At 60.2% G+C, this 18,393-nt stretch overlaps 1 protein-coding gene across 5 annotated transcripts in view; it reads left to right on the top strand.

The window, feature by feature from the left end:
• Positions 1 to 18,393, top strand: part of MPV17 (mitochondrial inner membrane protein MPV17) — a 56,815-nt gene that overhangs the window by 21,148 nt on the left and 17,274 nt on the right. For all 5 annotated transcript variants that reach the window (XM_075126255.1, XM_075126256.1, XM_075126254.1 and 2 more), the window contains exon 3: positions 14,692 to 14,807. In XM_075126255.1, coding sequence (XP_074982356.1) covers positions 14,692 to 14,807 — 116 coding nt within the window. The remainder of the gene's footprint in view (positions 1 to 14,691; positions 14,808 to 18,393) is intronic.

Here is an 18,393-nt window from a genome sequence, read left to right as displayed (position 1 = left end):
CCTGGGGGGCAGGCTGGGCTCCCCTGGCAGTGCTGCCCTGCGGTGGTTTTGCTCAGCTGTTCCCTGGGATGCAGCGATTTAATCTGCCTAAAAGGGTTGGTGACGTGTTGTTTGCTGAGGGGGGAGGTGGCATAAATCCTGGCGCGAGCCTGGCACTGGGCCATGTTTACCCAGCGCAATCCCGCAAATGGCTCCTTGGCCTCAAGGACGCTCTGCCACCCACCCCTTGCGCTGCCATCAGCTGTTTTGGGAGGCGGCAGGATGTGTGTGAGAGCTGCTGCTGTCAGTAGGGCCCGTTAGCCTGGCTCCTTCGGGAGGGCACGGCAGCCACCAGAGCACCCGCCACGTTCCCCAGCAGCCTGCCTGGGGAGTGCAGGGCCCAGACCACTGGCCCGTGGCTGCAGAGGGCACCCACGCTCGTCGAGAGGGGTCTGTGTGTGCGAGCGAGCGAGTGTGAGGCGCCCCAGAGGGCTACATGCACACACCCATACACCCTGAGTGTGAGGCGCCCCAGAGGGCTCACACACACACACACACACACACCCATACACCCTGAGTGTGAGGCACCCCAGAGGGCTCACACACACACCCACACACCCTGAGTGTGAGGCACCCCAGAGGGCTACATGCACACACCCATACACCCTGAGTGTGAGGCGCCCCAGAGGGCTCACACACACACCCATACACCCTGAGTGTGAGGCGCCCCAGAGGGCTCACACACACACCCATACACCCTGAGTGTGAGGTGCCCCAGAGGGCTCACACACACACCCGTACACCCTGAGTGTGAGGTGCCCCAGAGGGCTACATGCACACACCCATACACCCTGAGCGTGAGGTGCCCCAGAGGGCTCACACACACACACACACCCATACACCCTGAGTGTGAGGCACCCCAGAGGGCTCACACACACACCCACACACCCTGAGTGTGAGGCACCCCAGAGGGCTACATGCACACACCCATACACCCTGAGTGTGAGGCGCCCCAGAGGGCTCACACACACACCCATACACCCTGAGTGTGAGGCGCCCCAGAGGGCTCACACACACACCCATACACCCTGAGTGTGAGGCGCCCCAGAGGGCTCACACACACCCCCATACACCCTGAGTGTGAGGTGCCCCAGAGGGCTACATGCACACACCCATACACCCTAAGTGTGAGGCGCCCCAGAGGGCTCACACACACACCCATACACCCTGAGTGTGAGGCGCCCCAGAGGGCTCACACACACACCCATACACCCTGAGCGTGAGGCGCCCCAGAGGGCTACATGCACACACCCATACACCCTGAGTGTGAGGCGCCCCAGAGGGCTCACACACACACACACACACACACACACGCACACCCTGAGGGTGTGAGCGAGTGTGAGCTGGCTAAGAGACCTCAGCTGCTCATGGGTGTGCTGGCCACTCTGGCTGGTCTCTGCTGGTGGCTGTGCTTCCCCGCCCTCCATCTCCCATGCCATGCAGCTGCCACTGTGGTCAGCTGTTTTTTACCTGGTTTATTTTTCTCCTGTGTGTGTGGTGGGGAGCAGTGTGTTCGCCAGGCCGGGGGGGTGGGGAAGGGCGGGCTGACCGGGTAGGGGAGCAGTGGGCCGGGGCAGGTCAGGCGGGTCGGACCAGGGTGGATGGGATGTGGTGGATGGGGAGCGGTGGGCTGGAGCAGGGCAGGCGGGTTGGACCAGGGCATGTGGGAAGTGGTGGATGGGGGGCGGTGGGCCAGGGCAGGGCAGGCGGGTTGGACCAGGGTGGGTGGGAAGTGGTGGATGGGGAGCGGTGGGCCAGGGCAGGGCAGGCGGGTTGGACCAGGGTGGGTGGGAAGTGGTGGATGGGGAGCGGTGGGCCAGGGCAGGGCAGGCGGGTTGGACCAGGGCGCGTGGGAAGTGGTGGATGGGGGGCGGTGGGCCGGGGCAGGGCAGGTGGGTCGGACCAGGGCACGTGGGAAGTGGCGGGTGGGGAGCAGTGGGCCGGGGCAGGCCAGGCGGGTCGGACAAGGGTGGGTGGGAAGTGGTGGATGGGGCGTGGTGGGCCGGAGCAGGCCGGGGGGTCAGACCAGGGCGGGTGGGAAGTGACGGGCTGGGGCGGGTGGGGAGTGTCAGGCCAGGAGGAGGAGACGGGAGGGGGAGTGGCATGCTGAGGAGGCCAGCCAGGCTGAGGTAGGGGAGGAGTGGGATGCAGCGCTGGGGAAGCGGTGTGCCAGCCATGTGAGAGGAGACATGGTGGGCGTGGGGTGCTGGATAGGCCAGGTTGGAGAGGGCAGGGCAGGGGATGTGGCTGGCTAGGGAGGGCATGTCATGGTATGGGGCCAGCCAAGGAGAGTGGGTTGGGGGGTGCGTCCGGGACGAGATTTGGTCTCTTCAGTAGACTCAGGATTCCCTAGTTCATCCCAGCTGGACTCGGGTAGATTCCCTGATCCTGGCTCGTTCCTTTCCTAGGCTGCATCTGCACTTCCCGCTCTGCTGACACCCTGCAGAGTCATGGCCCCAGGCAGGTGTCCTGCAGGGCGAGGGGGCTGGGCACAGAGCACCGACTTGTCTGGGACCCAGAAGAAACGGGTTCAGTTTCCAGCTCTGCTACAAAGTCCCCATGTGGCCTTGGACAAGGGACGTCAGCTCACTGCGTCTTACTCGTAAGAGGGGCCTGGGCTTCCTCACCTCGCAGGGGTGCTGCGGCGTTAGAGCGGTGTGCGTGTGAGGTGCTCAGACACTCCGGGGATGGGGTCACAGCGAGCAGGCAGCAGTACCTAAGGGACTGTTTAGCCAGAGAGACCAGGGCAAGCACTAGCCGTGTGCACAGCATGGAGAAGATTGCCCCGCAGCTAGCAGTAAGCATTTCACCTGCGGTCGCTAACAGCATCTCTCCCTAACGTTGCCGAGCAGAGCTGGGTTGGGCCTCCGAGGGGTGAATGAGAAAACGGCCGGGGGAAGGACACCCGCCAGGCTCTCCCAGGGCGGTGGGATGAGCAGTGGGGCCGGAAGGTCATCGCTGCCATGTTCCGCGGCTGTGATGCGGGCGGCCAGAGGAGGAGGCGGCTGCATCAGGGAGTGGCCCTGGAAGGATTTTAGAGGCAGAGCGGGAAGCGGCAGAGACAGGGGAGAGGGCAGAGAGGGGAAAAGGGGAGGAGGTGGGGGAAGCCTACGGGACAAAGGGGCACTTAGGTTTCTGCCAGTAGGCGCAATTAGCTCTCTGCTGCCATCTACTGATGAACTGCGGGAAAGAATTCCTGAGCAGAGCTCGTTAGCAGAGACGCTCGTTGGGCCAGGGCGATGGGTTACATCCACTCGTCTGGGCTGTGGGGTGAGGAGCGGTTACTGCCGGTGTCGTGTGCTGTGCTGTTGTAACCTCCCTGCTGAGCGTGGAGGCCAGGCACTGGCGGCCTACGGGAGTTTGCCACGTGCAGACAGGACCCTGCCAGCGGGGTGCTAAGGAGACATTTGTCCCCGGGAAGGTGGGAAACTGAGGCAGAGGCTGTGGGCCGGGGGCTGTGGGGTGGAGGGGAGCTGTGGTGGCTGTGGTCCCGCTGTCAGTCTCACAGGACCCAGTGCTGGTGAGGAGAGATCTCCGGCCAGGTTTCTGGGTGGGGCCAGGCCGGTTTTGTCCGTAATCTTAAGCGGAATCCCTGGCGATGGCTCTGCCCGGCCCTGGGGGCTGTTGACACGCCCAGCAAAGGGTCACTTCCGTGCACAGCAGCGTGTCCCGCAGCACCAGCAGCAGCTCCTGGCTAGCCTCGGCCCAGGGCTCTCTGCTGAGCCCCACAGGCAGAGGGCAGAGCAGGGGCCTGTGGCTGCAGCCACGCTGCTCTCTGCCCTTGGACGGGAGCCTTCGGAGGCAGGAGTGTAATTTGTAAATGGATCGTGTAATTATGGATTAATAGCCACTGGAGAGGCACGCAGGAACCCCAGACACTGTCGCCTACTTAGACTTGGGCCTGTTTCAAAGTCCCAAGGCGAGGATGAAAAGCAGCCTGCAAGCTCAGCCAGCTAGCCAGCCCCAGCCTGCCCACCTACCCCAGCTAGCCAGCCTGTCCCGGCCAGCCAGCTGGGCCCTGTACATCTGGCTCACCCTCTGCTGGGGTAGGAAGGAGGGCACCGAAGCCAGCTCCGTGGCCGACGGCCTGAACCGTCTCGCTAGCCCATCCTGCCACACGAGAAGCCCCTGGGAGTCCTAGCTCTTGGGTCAGTCTGGACATGTGGGGCTGCCCCAGGGCCATTGCTTCCGGGGTCCCTGAGCCCCGGCCTGACAGCCCGAAGCTGGGGAAGTGCTGGGCAGGCTGCAGTGCCTGTGGGCCCTGGCCCCCCACAGTCGGGCTCCCATGTGGCAGGGAGCAGCACTGGTTGCTCTCCGCACTGCCCTTCAGGAGACCCCCAGGGGTGCCGCAGGCTGGCACGTGGCCCCACGGGTTTGGCGCCAGGCATGCAGTGCTCGAGTGAGGCTGGGCCCAGCCTGCATCCGTGCTGCTAGCGCATGTATGTGGCCTGGTGCCCTGAGCAGGGGTGTGCGCAGCCCATGAGAGGCCGGCCTGCTGCGCCTCCAGGCCGTGTGCTGGGCCCGAGTTCCTGGGGCTGGGCCATCGCTCGGGGTTATGGCCCAGCCCCTGGGGAGGGGAGCGGACCCGAGCGCTAACGGGGATGGCAGCTGCCCAAGTGAAGTCATCGCGGGGGAAGATTAATCTAATCTCCCCGGGGACGCAGGCTGCTTCCTGGCACAGGGACCTGCTCATCCTATTACACTTGGCAGGTGCTGGCGGGGTGAGATGCTTTGTCACTCACTCCAGTCGGGCCGGCTCCCGCAGGCTGGGCAGGGGGCCCAGCTGCTCTAGGGAATGAATCAATGAAACCTGCCAGGGCAGCGCTGAATGGCTGCACATTTATCAATGGAGGGATGGAAAGGAGCTGTCGGAAGCTCTGCCCAGGGAGACGCAGCCAGGTGGGATCTGCTAGCCCAAGCCCTCCTGTGACTTGGGCCTCCCACTCCGGCCATCCTCAGGGACACACACACAAGTCTGGCTGCTCCCCTTAGCATCACCCGCGGGGGACCAGCTTCCCTGTCGCCCACGGCACGCTGTGACGAAGTGGGACTGTTCTTAATGTTTCCTCTGAATAGTGTGGGGGTGCCTCAGTTTCCCCCAGGCAGTTCTTAAGTATCTAGGGGGTGGAGTAAGGGTGTATGATCATTGCAGAGCCCTAGAGGGCATGTGTGTGCAGGAGTCTGGACACAGAGAATGGCCGACACCCTGTTTCCTGGCAACTGATGGCCTGGGCCCTTCCCCCCCTGCAAGGTGAGAGCTGAAGGGTTGGAGAACAAAGGAATCAGGTGACCACCTGGCCCGGGAAAGGAACAAAGCCCAGAGGAGGAGGGGCTGGAGGGAGTTTCAGTTTGGGGCTGGCTGGGACATGGAGTGAAGTGCAGACGTGGTTGTCTGGCTCACTGCCCCCCAAAATGGACCCAGCTGAGGGGTCCCGTTCTCTGCACCTGCAAGCTCTGTTTTAGACCATGTTCCTGTCGTCTAATAAACCTTCTGTTTTACTGGCTGGCTGAGAGTCACGTCTGACTGCGAAGTTGGGGTGCAGGACCCTCTGGCTTCCCCAGGAGCACCGCCTGAGCGGACTCGCTGTGGGAAGCGCACGGAGAGGCAGAGGATGCTGAATGCTCCGAGGTCAGACCCAGGAAGGTGGAAGCTGTGTGAGCTGTGTGTCCTGAAGACAGGCTGCTCACAGAAAGGCGACTACCCCAGAGTCCTGACTGACTTCATGGGGAGCAGTTCCAGAGCATCGCCCAGGAACTCCGTGACAACTGGTGGCAGCGGTGGGATGTACTGCACCCCGTGGATGGTGCTTCCTGCAGTAAGTGACTGGGGAGCAGTAACACGAAGGGGGATTGCCGAGGACCAGGCCTGCTGAAGGCTCAGAGAGGAGCGGTTTCGGGGGGCGGTTAACCCCTGGGAGTGTGTGACCAGCGAGAAGGACTGTGCAGTAACAGGGTTCCCCTGGGGATTGCAGCGAGCAGTCCAAGGGGCGGAGGAGTCTGCAGCTCGACCCTGGCAAAGAGGTGGTGACCTCGAGAAGGGCTGGCACACTAGGGGTTCTCCCTGGAAACCGTGGGGAGCTGAGAACACACGGGCCTGTGAGTCCACAACAACTTGGGAGGAGCGGAGTGATGGCCTGTCACTGTCTCCTTAAGAAGGACATTGTAACCCTGTGCAGAAAGAGAGGGTTGAGCGTTGGAAAGTTCACCAAAGCAGAGTTAATCGTGCAGCTGGAGGAGGATGACCGCTCTAAGGAACAGATTCCTGACCCCAACTGGGGCTATAGCAGGATCTGGGAGCAGCTGAAGCAGGAGCCAGGCATCGCCAAGACTCCTGTCCCCGACCAGACGAGGGTCTTCACGATCGGGTTCCCCATCGGGGGATCGAGACGGACGGGATTGGAGCTGAGTCTGAGAGAGCAAGAGGACTGTGAGAGACAGCGAGAGCCCGAGAAAGAGCTGCAGAAGCAGCAGCAGCATGAACTGGCGGTGGGGGAGCGGAGAGGCCTAGGGGACCCCTCAGGGGTGAGTGGGGATAGACCCCGGGGGGCCAGTTCCGCAGGGAACCTCGAGACTAAATTGCTGCCCCTGGTTAAGGGGGGGGGTTTGGATGCCCACCTCACTGCCTTTGAGCAGGCTGGCGATTTGAACCAAGGGGACCCTGCGGAAAAGCCCCGGTGTCTAGCTCCCTTGCTGGGTCCCAAGGCCATAGACTCCGTCAGCCAGATGGTTGGGGATGTGGACAGGCTCCCACTCCTGACCCCAACCTATATGTCTGTGTGGAGTTTCCTGGGGCCAGGCCCCTCGGACCTCCAGTGGGAGCAGAAGGTGATGGTCAATGGGGAGACATTCTTGGGGTGGCCAAAGGGCATGGGCTGCATAAACCTTCCCACATGCGGCCTGCAAGTGCTATCGACCACCCCTGACCTAAGGGAGGGCGTGAAACTGGAAGGGCCTGGTGTAACTCCTACCAAGGAATGGGAGAGATGCTGGGGCATCCATGGGAATGTTGGTGGCTTCGAACTTCCCCAGGTCACCGGCTAAAGTGACCCCGCTCAGTTCGATCTCGAAGGGGGGAGAGATGTGACGAAGTGGGACTGTTCTTAATGTTTCCTCTGAATAGTGTGGGGGTGCCTCAGTTTCCCCCAGGCAGTTCTTAAGTATCTAGGGGGTGGGGTAAGGGTGTATGATCATTGCAGAGCCCTAGAGGGCATGTGTGTGCAGGAGTCTGGACACAGAGAATGGCCGACACCCTGTTTCCTGGCAACTGATGGCCTGGGCCCTTCCCCCCCTGCAAGGTGAGAGCTGAAGGGTTGGAGAACAAAGGAATCAGGTGACCACCTGGCCCGGGAAAGGAACAAAGCCCAGAGGAGGAGGGGCTGGAGGGAGTTTCAGTTTGGGGCTGGCTGGGACATGGAGTGAAGTGCAGACGTGGTTGTCTGGCTCACTGCCCCCCAAAATGGACCCAGCTGAGGGGTCCCGTTCTCTGCACCTGCAAGCTCTGTTTTAGACCATGTTCCTGTCGTCTAATAAACCTGTTTTACTGGCTGGCTGAGAGTCACGTCTGACTGCGAAGTTGGGGTGCAGGACCCTCTGGCTTCCCCAGGAGCACCGCCTGAGCGGACTCGCTGTGGGAAGCGCACGGAGAGGCAGAGGATGCTGAATGCTCCGAGGTCAGACCCAGGAAGGTGGAAGCTGTGTGAGCTGTGTGTCCTGAAGACAGGCTGCTCACAGAAAGGCGACTACCCCAGAGTCCTGACTGACTTCATGGGGAGCAGTTCCAGAGCATCGCCCAGGAACTCCGTGACACACGCCCAGCTCATCCCTCGTCCATGCACCGGCACCGCGTCTCCCTTACTTGTGTGCCAGGCTGGCTCAGGCGGGCGAGTGATGTGCAGTCCCCAGTGCATCTGCAGAGCCTGCGTGTCGCTGGGGGCTGGCCTGAGAGTCCTGGGCAGGGGCTGCAAGGGTCCCTAGGGCCTCAACCTTTGCTGCTCCCCTCCTCAGGGGTCTGCGTCAGAGCCACAGCTCGTGGGATGGGGCAGCCAACCCAGTGCCCGACCCGGAAGTGGGGCCCCCATCGGGCTGGGCACAGCGCAGACTCCACCTGGGAGCAGGGCCCCCATCTGGCCTCAGAGACACAGCAGTTCTCACCTCCGTCTGATACACAGAGACTGAGGCAAGATGGTTCCTACAGCAGCTCGGCTGGCTCCTCGCGCTGGCTTGCCTGGGCTGGCCCACGGTTCCGCCTTGGCCTCTCAGGGCTAGGGGCTGGCAGACACGGTAGGCAGTGGCTGATCCATGGTTCCCGTGTTTGGCCAAGGGGCCAGGTCACTGCAGATCCACCCCGGGAGCACCTGGATGGGGCACGGGAAAAGCTCCTGCAGGGGCCGCACAGACAAACTGGGGTTGCTGGGGCTGAAGGCCCAGTCTCGGCATCACGGAGGCCGTGGGCCTGCCCCTGTGGAAGTGGGGAGGAAGCCCAAAGGGGTTGCTCCCAAGGGATTGGTCACAGTCTGGGCATAGACCAGCCCCAGCAGATCAGTGACACACGGCTTTGTCCTGGGGCTGGGGACAGCACCATGACCCCATGTCCTGGGCCAGGCTGGCACTGGGACCCCATGTGCAGGGCTGGTCTGGCACCGGGACCCCACGTCCTGGGCTGGCACCGGGACCCCACGTCCTGGGCTGGCCTGGCCGGGCACTGTGCTGCCCCCTTGTGTTGGGGTTCTGGCCACAAGGCACCGAGGCCGGGAGTGGCTCATTCTGGGCCATGCCCAGGGGACAAGGGTGAGAGAGGCTTCCGCTGGCCGGCCTTTCCCCAGTCCCCTTCCACACGTCCTGATTCTTGAGCCAGCCAGGCTGCCAGAGTCCCAGCGTGTCTCTCCTCGAGCAGTGGGGCTCCAGGAGGGCTAGGGAAGGGGTGGTTCTGCTGGAGGCCGGAGCCCAGAGCCGAGCTCCTGGCCCCAGGTCTGCAGCAGTGCAGGCTGTCTCCCCACCATCTGCCCCAGCCCCGGCTGGGGCCCTGGCTCCACATGTCACAAGGCTTTGGAGGGAGCCTGTGGCTTTCTCTGGAAGCTAAGGGCTGCTCTGCCTACTCCAGGGCCCACAGGAAAGCCAGAGCCCGGCTGGCTGAGGGCTTGCTGGTCCTTCGCGGGGAGGGGCAGGAAACATCTGCCCCAGCTGTTCCCCAGGTGCCAATTGCTGCTGGTGCGGCGGGGTGTGCCTCTCCGGGCTGTTCTCCGGGCAGTCTCCTGCTTTGGCAGAACAGAATGGGTGAGCCGAACCCCTGGGTTAGTGGGGCTGGTGCCGGGAGCCTCCCTGGAGCGGCTGCCTGAGCCAGGCCACCTCAGGCCTGGCCATCTGAGCCCCTGGGGAGCCTGCACGGAGCACTAAGGCCCCACTCGTGGGACCGGGGTCCTATCTGCCGCTCTCCACGCCCCTAGCACCAATCCGCAGGCCTCAGCAGCTGGACCGGGGCTCGGGGCTGGGCACTAACCGCATGGTGCCAATGGGAGCCCGCTCCCCGCGTGGCACAGGCCCGAGCCGCAGACGGTGTGAAAGAAGCAGCAGTTCTGGGAAAGGAGCCTGTCCCGAGCTGCCAAAGGCAGTGACCTCTTTTAGAGGCTCAGGTTTTGGAAGCCAAATGACGCCGCAGGCTCTTCCGGGCCCGCAGGGCAGTTGGCCCAGCTCAGCGAGCCGGTGCCAGCTGAGCGAGAGGAGACGCACGGTCTGACATCAGCAGAGGCTGCGGCAGAGCCCGGGCAGCGTGGCCCCAGGGGCTCCGGAACCTGGGCACTCGGGGCTACGGCAGGGAGGGGGCAGGGTCTGCCCACCAGCTCATGCCCTTGGGGTACTCCCGAGTGGGACCCGCAGGCTGCTGGCTGCTGCTCAGGCCTATGGCTGGAGTTGGCGCATGGGCTGCTGTAGGGTCAGCAGGCAGGAGGGGAGCACAGCGGGGCGCTGAGAGCGGGCCCTGAGAACACCAGCGCTCCCCCTCAAAGTCAGGCTGGGGACCTGCGCAGTCTGGGGCCAGAGCTGCCTCCGGCCTGGCACATCCCCAGCAGAGGTGTGCTCCCACGCTGTGTTTGAGCCACGAATGAGCCCTCGCTGGCTCAGGCCTTCCAGGGCTGCTCCACGGCTTTGAAGGTGGAGTCATCACCCACTGGGCTTGAGCCAGGAGCCCCCGGCCGCTCTTGGGGTACTTTGGCACGGCGATAAAAGCCCCCTGGCCTGGGTCCAACAATGCCTGTATGGCCGTTAGCCTGAGCGCCAGGAGCCTCCAGCCTTGCGGACACACACGTCTGTCCCTCGTCCCCTCTGGGGGGCGGCAGGGCTTGCTACGGTTTGCCTTTGATCTGCCCATGACGTGCTGGGGTGACCGCCAGGCAGAGCTTGGAGGGTGCTGTATGCGCAGCCGCTGGGACCCTGAGCCTGGATCTGGTGTTAAAGGAACATGGGCAACATCCAAGAGCCACCCGGCAGCCCTTGTGACTAGCAGCCCTGCTCTGGCCCCCAAGGGCTGCTTTGCTCTGCTGGCCTCACGGTGCATGGGCAGTGCTCGCTGCAGAGCGGGCCAACGCGTGTGTGGATGTTGATTGCACTTGCTTCCTCATGCTGTGGGTTACTGCACTGCAGGGAGCAGCGGGGTCTCAGCAGGGAGTGCTCTCCCCAGCAGTCAGTGCTGGCCCACTGCCCCAGCGTGGCACTACAGGGTCTGTGAACATAAGAACGACCAGACTGGGTCAGACCAAAGGTCCATCCAGCCCAGTGTCCTGTCTTCCGACAGTGGCCCATGCCAGGTGCCCCAGAGGGAATGAACAGAACAGGGAATCACCAAGTGATCCGTCCCCTGTCGCCCATTCTCAGCTCCTAGCAAACAGAGGCTAGGGACACCATCCCTGCCCATCCTGGCTAATAGCCATCGATGGACCTATCCTCCATGAACTTATCTAGTTCTTTTTTGAACCCTATTATAGTCTTGGCCTTCACAACATCTTCTGGCAGGGAGTTCCACAGGTTGACTGTGCATTGTGTGGAGAAATACTTCCTTGTGTTCGTTTTAAACCTGCTGCCTAGTAATTTCACTAGGTGACCCCTAGTTCTTATGGTGTGAGGAGTAAATCACACTTCCTTAGTTACTTTCTCCACCCCCGTCATGATTTTATAGACCTCTGTCATATCCCCCCCTTAGTCGTCTGTTTGCCAGGCTGAACAGTCCCAGTCTTATTAATCTCTCCTCATATGGCAGCTGTTCCATCCCCTAATCATTTTATTGCCCTTCTCTGAACCTTTTCCAATTCCAATATCTCTTTTATGAGATGCGGCGATCACGTCTGCGTGCAGCATTCCCGGTGTGGGCGTCCCAGGGACTTACATAGTGGCAACATATTTTCTGTCTTATTATCGATAATGGTTCCTAATGTTTTGTTAGGTTTTTTTGGGGATTTTTTTTGGCTGCTGCTGCACATTGAGTGGATGTTTTCAGAGAACTATCCACAGTGACTTCAAGATCTTTCTTGATTGGAAACAGCTAATTTAGACCCCGTCATTATATATGTCTAGTTGGGATTATGTTTTCTTGTGACGCAGCAGGGAGTGGGGCGGCTTGACCTGGGAATGTTGCAGGGGAGGTTTACTGGAACTGTCTGCATTGGGGATGGGATAGCAGGGGGTGACTTGACTTGAGGGACTAACCTGAGCCAGGAGGGGGCTGGGGCCAGGTGACAACTTTGCCGGGGAAACTGGACAAAGGCTTGAGGAGGAGCTGGGGGGAGAGGGAGAGAGGCTGCTGGAGGGGGTTTGTTTTCAGTTTGGACTGGCTGGTGAAACTCAGGGAACCCCAAGGCTGGGGTCTAAGCTCCCTGCCCTCCAGAAGGACTTGACTGAGGGGTCCCGGTTGTACCTACAAAATTTGTTTGGGACTGTGTTCCTGTCATCCATTTTACTGGCTGGCTGAGAGTCACGGTGAATCCCAGGAAGAGGGGTGCAGGGCCCTGACTCCCCCACACTCTGTGACATTTCTAATGTGCATTACTTTGCATTTATCAACATTGAATTTCACATGCTATTTCTTGCCCAGTGACCCAGTTTTGTGAGATCCCTTTGTAGCTCTTCACAGTCTGCGGGAAGTAACTATCTTGAGTAGTTTTGTATCATCTGCAAATTTTGCCCCCTCACTGCCTACCCACTTTTCCAGAACGTTTATGAATATGTTGAACAGCACTGGTCCCAATACAGAGCCCTGGGGGACCCTGCTTTTTACCTTTCTCCACTGTGAAAACAGACCATTAATTCCTACCTTTTGTTTCCTGTCTTTTAACCAGTTACTGATCCAGGAGAGGACCTTCCCTCTTATCTCATAACAGTTTACTTTGCCTCTGGTGAGGGACCTTGTCAAAGGCCTTCTGAAAGTCCAAGTTATCCACTGGATCCCCCTTGTCCACAGGCTTGTTGACCCCCCTCACAGAATTCTAATAGACTGGTGAGGCAGGATTTCCCTTTACAAAAGCTGGGTTGACTCTTCCCCAACAAATCATGTCCATCTGTGTGTCTGATAATCTGTTCTTTACTGTGTTCCAACCATTTTGCCCAGTTCTGAAGTTAGCTTTACTGGCCTGTAATTGTCAGGGTCGCCTCTGGAGAGCTTTTGTAAATATCAGCATTACGTTAGCTACCCTTTAGTCATCTGGTACAGAGGCCTCTTTGGGAAAAGGTCTTCAGCCGCAGGACGCCAGCCCAGAGCCAGGCTGGGGCGCTGGCGGGCTGGGGCTGCAGGGAGCAGGCTAGCAGGGAAGGCAGTTGCTGAGAAGCTAGATGATTTCTTTGCATTAGTCTGGCTGGGGGGACATCCTGGTCCCAGAGCTGCTCCGTTCTGGTAGGAAAGACGAGGCGCTGTCAGAGAATGAGGGGTCAGGAGAAGGGGCCAGGCCTGTCTGCTCCATTCCCCAGGGCTGAGGTGTGGGGTGGACGAGTGGCTAGCAGAATTATCCAAATGCTCGTTAAACGCAGCTCTGTTGCAGAGCCCTGGAGAGGAGCCAGTGTTGTACCTGTACTGAAAAAGGCTCCGGGGTGAGCCCGGGGAGCTGTTGAAACGATCAGTAAAACAGAGCAGCAACCCCTCAAAAGATCAGGGTCTGAGAGGCTCCACCCACTCCGCTTCTGGACATGCAGTCTTAGCGTACGCCCAGCGTGCCTCAGGTGGCGTGTGAGCAGGATTCATCCCCAAATCGGGCCCGTTGGCTGGATCATTCGCTTCCCTACCCAGGCCAGGTACTGACAGGGGCCCGCCATGATTGCTGCTTCGTGCCCCCCGGCGTGTCAGTAGCGTCGGGATAAAGGAGAACTGGTTGACAGGATCACGTCAGCCTTTCAAACTTGGACAAGGGCCCGCTGTAGAGGCTCCTGAGGTATCCAGGGGGCGAGAAGCCAAGGGCTGTCACAGAGCAGAGCCTGGCTAGGAGACAGTGAAACGGCCAGTGTTCATTGTGGCTGAAGGCTGACAGCATGGGGTGGACTGGATCCCATCGCGGGTCGTGTGGTGGTTAATGATCTGGGAAGGGGCAGCTCGTGGTTTGTCAGGACCAGAGAGGCCTGCAAGGCCCTGAGCGGGATTGAACCAAGCTAGGGGACTGAGCCATACACCAGCGAATGAAATTCAGTGTCGGTAAATGCAGAGTAATGGAGGGAAACATTTCAACTGGCCGTTCATCTCCCAGGCTCTGCACAAACTCCAGGCCAGGGCCATGTGCTGGGCACCTCGGCTCTGGGCAGAAACACGACTGCAAGGTCCGGATGCACAAGGATGGGGTAGAGATGGTGGAGAATATTCTCCAGAGGCGCCAGCCCATCTGGACACTGCACAGTGCCAGGCCCCATCTCACCTAGGATAGTGCAGAGCTGGAGGGAGTTTGGAGACCTGGAAAGCTGTCCTGTGCAGAGAGAGTGATGAGATTGCGATTGTTACCTTGGAAAGGAGCTGAATGAGGGATCTGTAGAACTCACTGCCACAGCAAGTCATTGAGGTCAAGAAGATTAGCAGGATTCAGAAAGGGGCTGGTCCTTTCTGTGGGTCACAGAAACATCCAGAGTGATGGTTAATGATACAACGTCAGGCAAGGAGACTAAACCTCCTGCTTCAGGCTTATGCTACGTGGGTGTGTCTACACTGCAGGAAGAGACCCGCCCCTGGCCCCGCTCAGCTGGCTTGGGGGCTTGGGCTCCCAGGGCTCAGCCTGTGGGGCTATAATAGATGTTTGGGCTCCAGCCCGAGCCAGCTGACCTGCCAGCCGCAGTTGTGCCGCTGGTCGTTTACTGTGATGTAGCCCTACCCTGAGAGACCAGCAGCAGATGTGTGGGGGGGTCAGATTATCCCACCTCTGTGACTGTGGGATTCGCAGACCTGCTTCTCATCTGGTGCTGCCACTGTCAGAGATGGGACACGGGGATGGATGGGCCAGGGGCCTGACCCAGCTGTGGGCACTGGGGGGGGCAGCAGGGGTCTGCGCTCCCGACCCAGCTGTGGGCACTGGGGAAGGGGGCACGGGGGGGTAGCAGGGGTCTGCGCTCCCGACCCAGCTGTGGGCACTGGGGAAGGGGGTGGGGAGGGCAGCAGGGGTCCGTGCTCCTGACCCAACTGGGGGCTGCTTTGCGCAGGGTCCCTGGTGGGAGTCGGAGACGTGATCTCTCAGCAGCTGGTGGAGAGAAGGGGCCTGAGTGGGCACAGCAGCCGCAGGACGCTGAAGATGATGGCCATTGGCTTCTGCTTTGTGGTGAGTGCTGCCCCCTGCCCGTCCCCCCCAGGGCCCCTTGGGAGCAGAGCGGGGGACCCATGGCAGCAGGCTGCACGCACGCCAGCATGCAGAGCTGGTCTGGTGCCAGGCATGCGAGGAGCAGAGCCGGGAGCAGGCAGCGGCTGCAGAATTCTACCCCTGGGGCTGGCAGGCTCCTTGGACTGTCAGTGCCTCCTGGCAGGCAGCCATGGGACTCTGCCATGCTGGGGGGAGAGCCCAGGGCAGGGGGCATCAGTGTAGCACAGCCGCTCACTGCCTAGGCCCTGGCCCTCGGAGCTGGTCCCCGGCCCTGCAGTCTGCGCCACGGCAGGCGAAGTGCTGAGTGGTGCCGGAACCGGCCAGGAGCCAATTCCAGTATGTGGCACTTGGCCGCTGTGCCGCTCCCATGCCCTTGTGTTGAACAGCTCCTGGCTTGAGTCCTAGTGCCGAGGAGCCTGGGAGAGGGAGCAGCTCCCTGGGACGGGCTCAGCAAGGCTGGTGGGTGAGGGTCACCAGCACTCAGATCCCCGCCTGCCCCCACCAGCTGCTCCCACTCAGCCTGCAGTTCTCACTCCGGAGCTCGGCCTCCGCCCAGCCAGCGCGGGCAGACAGGCGGGTGTATCCTTGGCCTGGCACACGGCACAGGCAGCCCTGGGGTTGCCCAGAGAAGTGAAGGTTCCAGCAGAGTCCGTTCTGGGCAGCCGGCGCCCAGCCCAGCTGCAGCGACCCCCAGGGTTCAAGCTCTGTCCCCCCGTCTATCTGATCTCCTTTGTCAGATTCCCGGGGTGCCTCCAACTGCTCCCCACAACCCACACTTAGAGCTCCCCCGCCACAGTCTTTGCTCCCGAGCTGGGGGATGGGGCTCAGCGCCCTGCAGCGAGGCTGGGAATCTGCGTCTCTCTGGGTCGCTGGTCGCCAGGTGTCCACGTCCTGGCCATGGATCTGCCCTTCTCTTCTCAAGAGCTGCATGGAGATGGGACCTAAGGGCCGAGGCCGCCAGGCGCCATCCACACCTGTGTTTTCACCTGCCCCAGAGCCCCCAGACCTTCCCACCTGCTGGGGAACAGTGCCTCACACAGGGGAAACTGAGGCTCTCACTTGCAGCCTGTGCTGGCCCCAAGGCCCTGGGGGCACTGTGCTGCAGGGAGAGGGGCAGGGACTCAGCTGGGGGCACTGTCCTCTCATGGTCAGTGTTGGCCTTGCCTTCTACCTGAGAGCTCAACATACTGCATAAGCTCCCCTGCTCCCCAGCCAGGAGCTCAGTCAGGTTCAGGTGGGAAAACTGAGGCACAGAGAAAGCTGGGGATTCTCTCAAGGCCTATAGCGGCAGACAGTGATGGAGCGATAAAAGGACCTTGGCACCCTGGCATCCAGCTCTGTCTCTCCCATTTGTGTTTGTTTCAAGAGCCCCGGGGATCTGTATTGGTCACAGCCGCCAGGGCCTGGTGCCCTCCGCAGGGTTCCTCCTTGCCCTGCTGGCTCCCGGGGAAGATGCCTCTGGCTCTCTGGCTGCACTGTGGGGTGGAGGTCTGTGCCAAGCCCTGGCTGCAGCATGAGTTCTCAGGGCACCTAGAAGGCTAACGGCATTTTGGGCTGTATAAGTAGGGGCATAGCGAGCAGATCGAGGGACGTGATCGTTCCCCTCTATTCGACACTGGTGAGGCCTCATCTGGAGTACTGTGTCCAGTTTTGGGCCCCACACTACAAGAAGGTGTGACGGAGCAGGGAGTGGGGCGGATTGACCTGGGAATGTCGCAGGGGAGGTTTACTGGGACTGTCTGCATTGGGGGTGGGATAGCAGGGCGGGGCTTCACTGGAGGGACGATACCTGAGCCTGTCACCTGAGCCAGGAGGGGGGTTGGGGCCAGGTGACACCTTTTGCCCGGGAAGCTGGACAAAGGCTGGAGGAGGAGCCGGGGGAAGGCTGTGGAAGTCCACTGGAGGGGGTTTTGAGTTGGGAGTAGACTGGGGAAACGGGTGGAGGGGGTTTTGAGTTGGGAGTAGACTGGGGAAACGGAGAGAACCCCAAGGCCGGGGTCTAAGCTTCCTGCCCCCCAGAAGGACCTGTCTGAGGGGTCCTGGTTGTACCAAGAAGCTCTGTTTGGGATGTTAGGGGGCTTATTCCTTCACCTGCTTACTTCCCTGGTCCTTTACGAATGAACAGAGAGCAACAATACCGGAAGTCCAAAGGTGCAAACAATTCAATGTTGATTGGGGTGAACTTCCAGCAAGCATGACTCCAGTTTCCTTCCTTAGTGTCCCCCTTCCCAGCTCTTACACCACAGAGCCTTACACCTGTGTCCCTGTTCCCATTCCCCCCCTTAGCAAAGCATGATTCCAATTTCCCCACCCCCATTCCCTGTTCCCATTCCCCCCCCTTACTTCCTGATTGACTGCAGACTATGTAGTAAAACTTGCGTTCTGAACTAATCACTCCTAACATATTGTAACATGATTATGTAACCAATTATATCCCACCACCTTAATTAGTTTACACCCAGCAAAATTAATTATACAGCAGACAGAAACAATCACAGAACCAGACAGAGATTATACAGACAAACAATGGGGAAATGGGGACTACAGTGATAGAACAACACAGAAATGAGGATTTCACATCCCAGCTATGGATAAGTGAGTTCTTGCCAGACAGGATGCTATCAAACTAAGTTTCCTTTTACATCTTCTAGGCACTTCCCTTTCTCTGGAGGCGATAGGCACTATCAGGACAGGATTGTATCCTAATAGCCCAATAGGACCTTCTGTCAATGTGACTAGTGTGGAATGTGAGGAGGTGACCTTTCACTTCCCAGCTTATGGCTGCCTCTGCTGCTTAGCCAAAGGCCTTAGCCTAAGACAGTGATTTTGATTCTTTTCTTTTATACCTCTAGAACTAGCCAAATGATAAGAATACACCTAAACTCTTAGAGTCTGGGCCTTTACAGACAGGCCTGAATATCTATATCCTAACATGGGACTGTATTCTTGTCGTCCAATAAACCTTCCATTTTACTGGCTGGCTGAGAGTCACGGTGAATCGCAGGAAGTGGGGGTGCAGGGCCCCGACTCTCCCGCACTCCATGACAACTGGTGGCAGAGGTGGGATCTACTGCACCCTGTGGACGGCGCTTCCTGCAGTAAGTGACTGGGGAGCAGTAAAACGAAGGAGGATTGATGGGGACCAGGCGTGATGAAGAGTCGAAGAGGAGCGGTTTCGGGGGGGCGGAGGAGCTACGCTTAACCCCTGGGAGTGTGAGACCAGCGAGAAGGACTGTTGCAGGTCCCCCTGAGAACTGCGGTGAGCAGTCTCGGGGCGGAGGAGTCTGCGGCTTGACCCTGGGAGAGAGGTAGTGACCTGGAGAAGGGCTGACACACTAGGGGTTCCTCCTGGAAACCGTGGGGAGCTGCGAGTGCACAGGCCCGGGAGTGGCCAGCAGGAAGATGTATGCGAAGTGCCTTAAGAGTGACCTGGTGGAGCTGTGCAGGCAGAGGGGGCTGCGCAGTGGGAAGTGCACCAAAGAACAGCTGATTGCCCAGCTGGAGGAGGAGGATCGCTTGAATGAACCGATCCCTGTCTCTGAGGGAA

Source organism: Caretta caretta, chromosome 3, assembly GCF_965140235.1.
Source record: "Caretta caretta isolate rCarCar2 chromosome 3, rCarCar1.hap1, whole genome shotgun sequence".
Classification (NCBI taxonomy): Eukaryota; Metazoa; Chordata; order Testudines; family Cheloniidae; genus Caretta; species Caretta caretta.
Note: the sequence above shows the minus strand (reverse complement) of the source record. Positions and strands in the feature narration are given on the sequence as shown.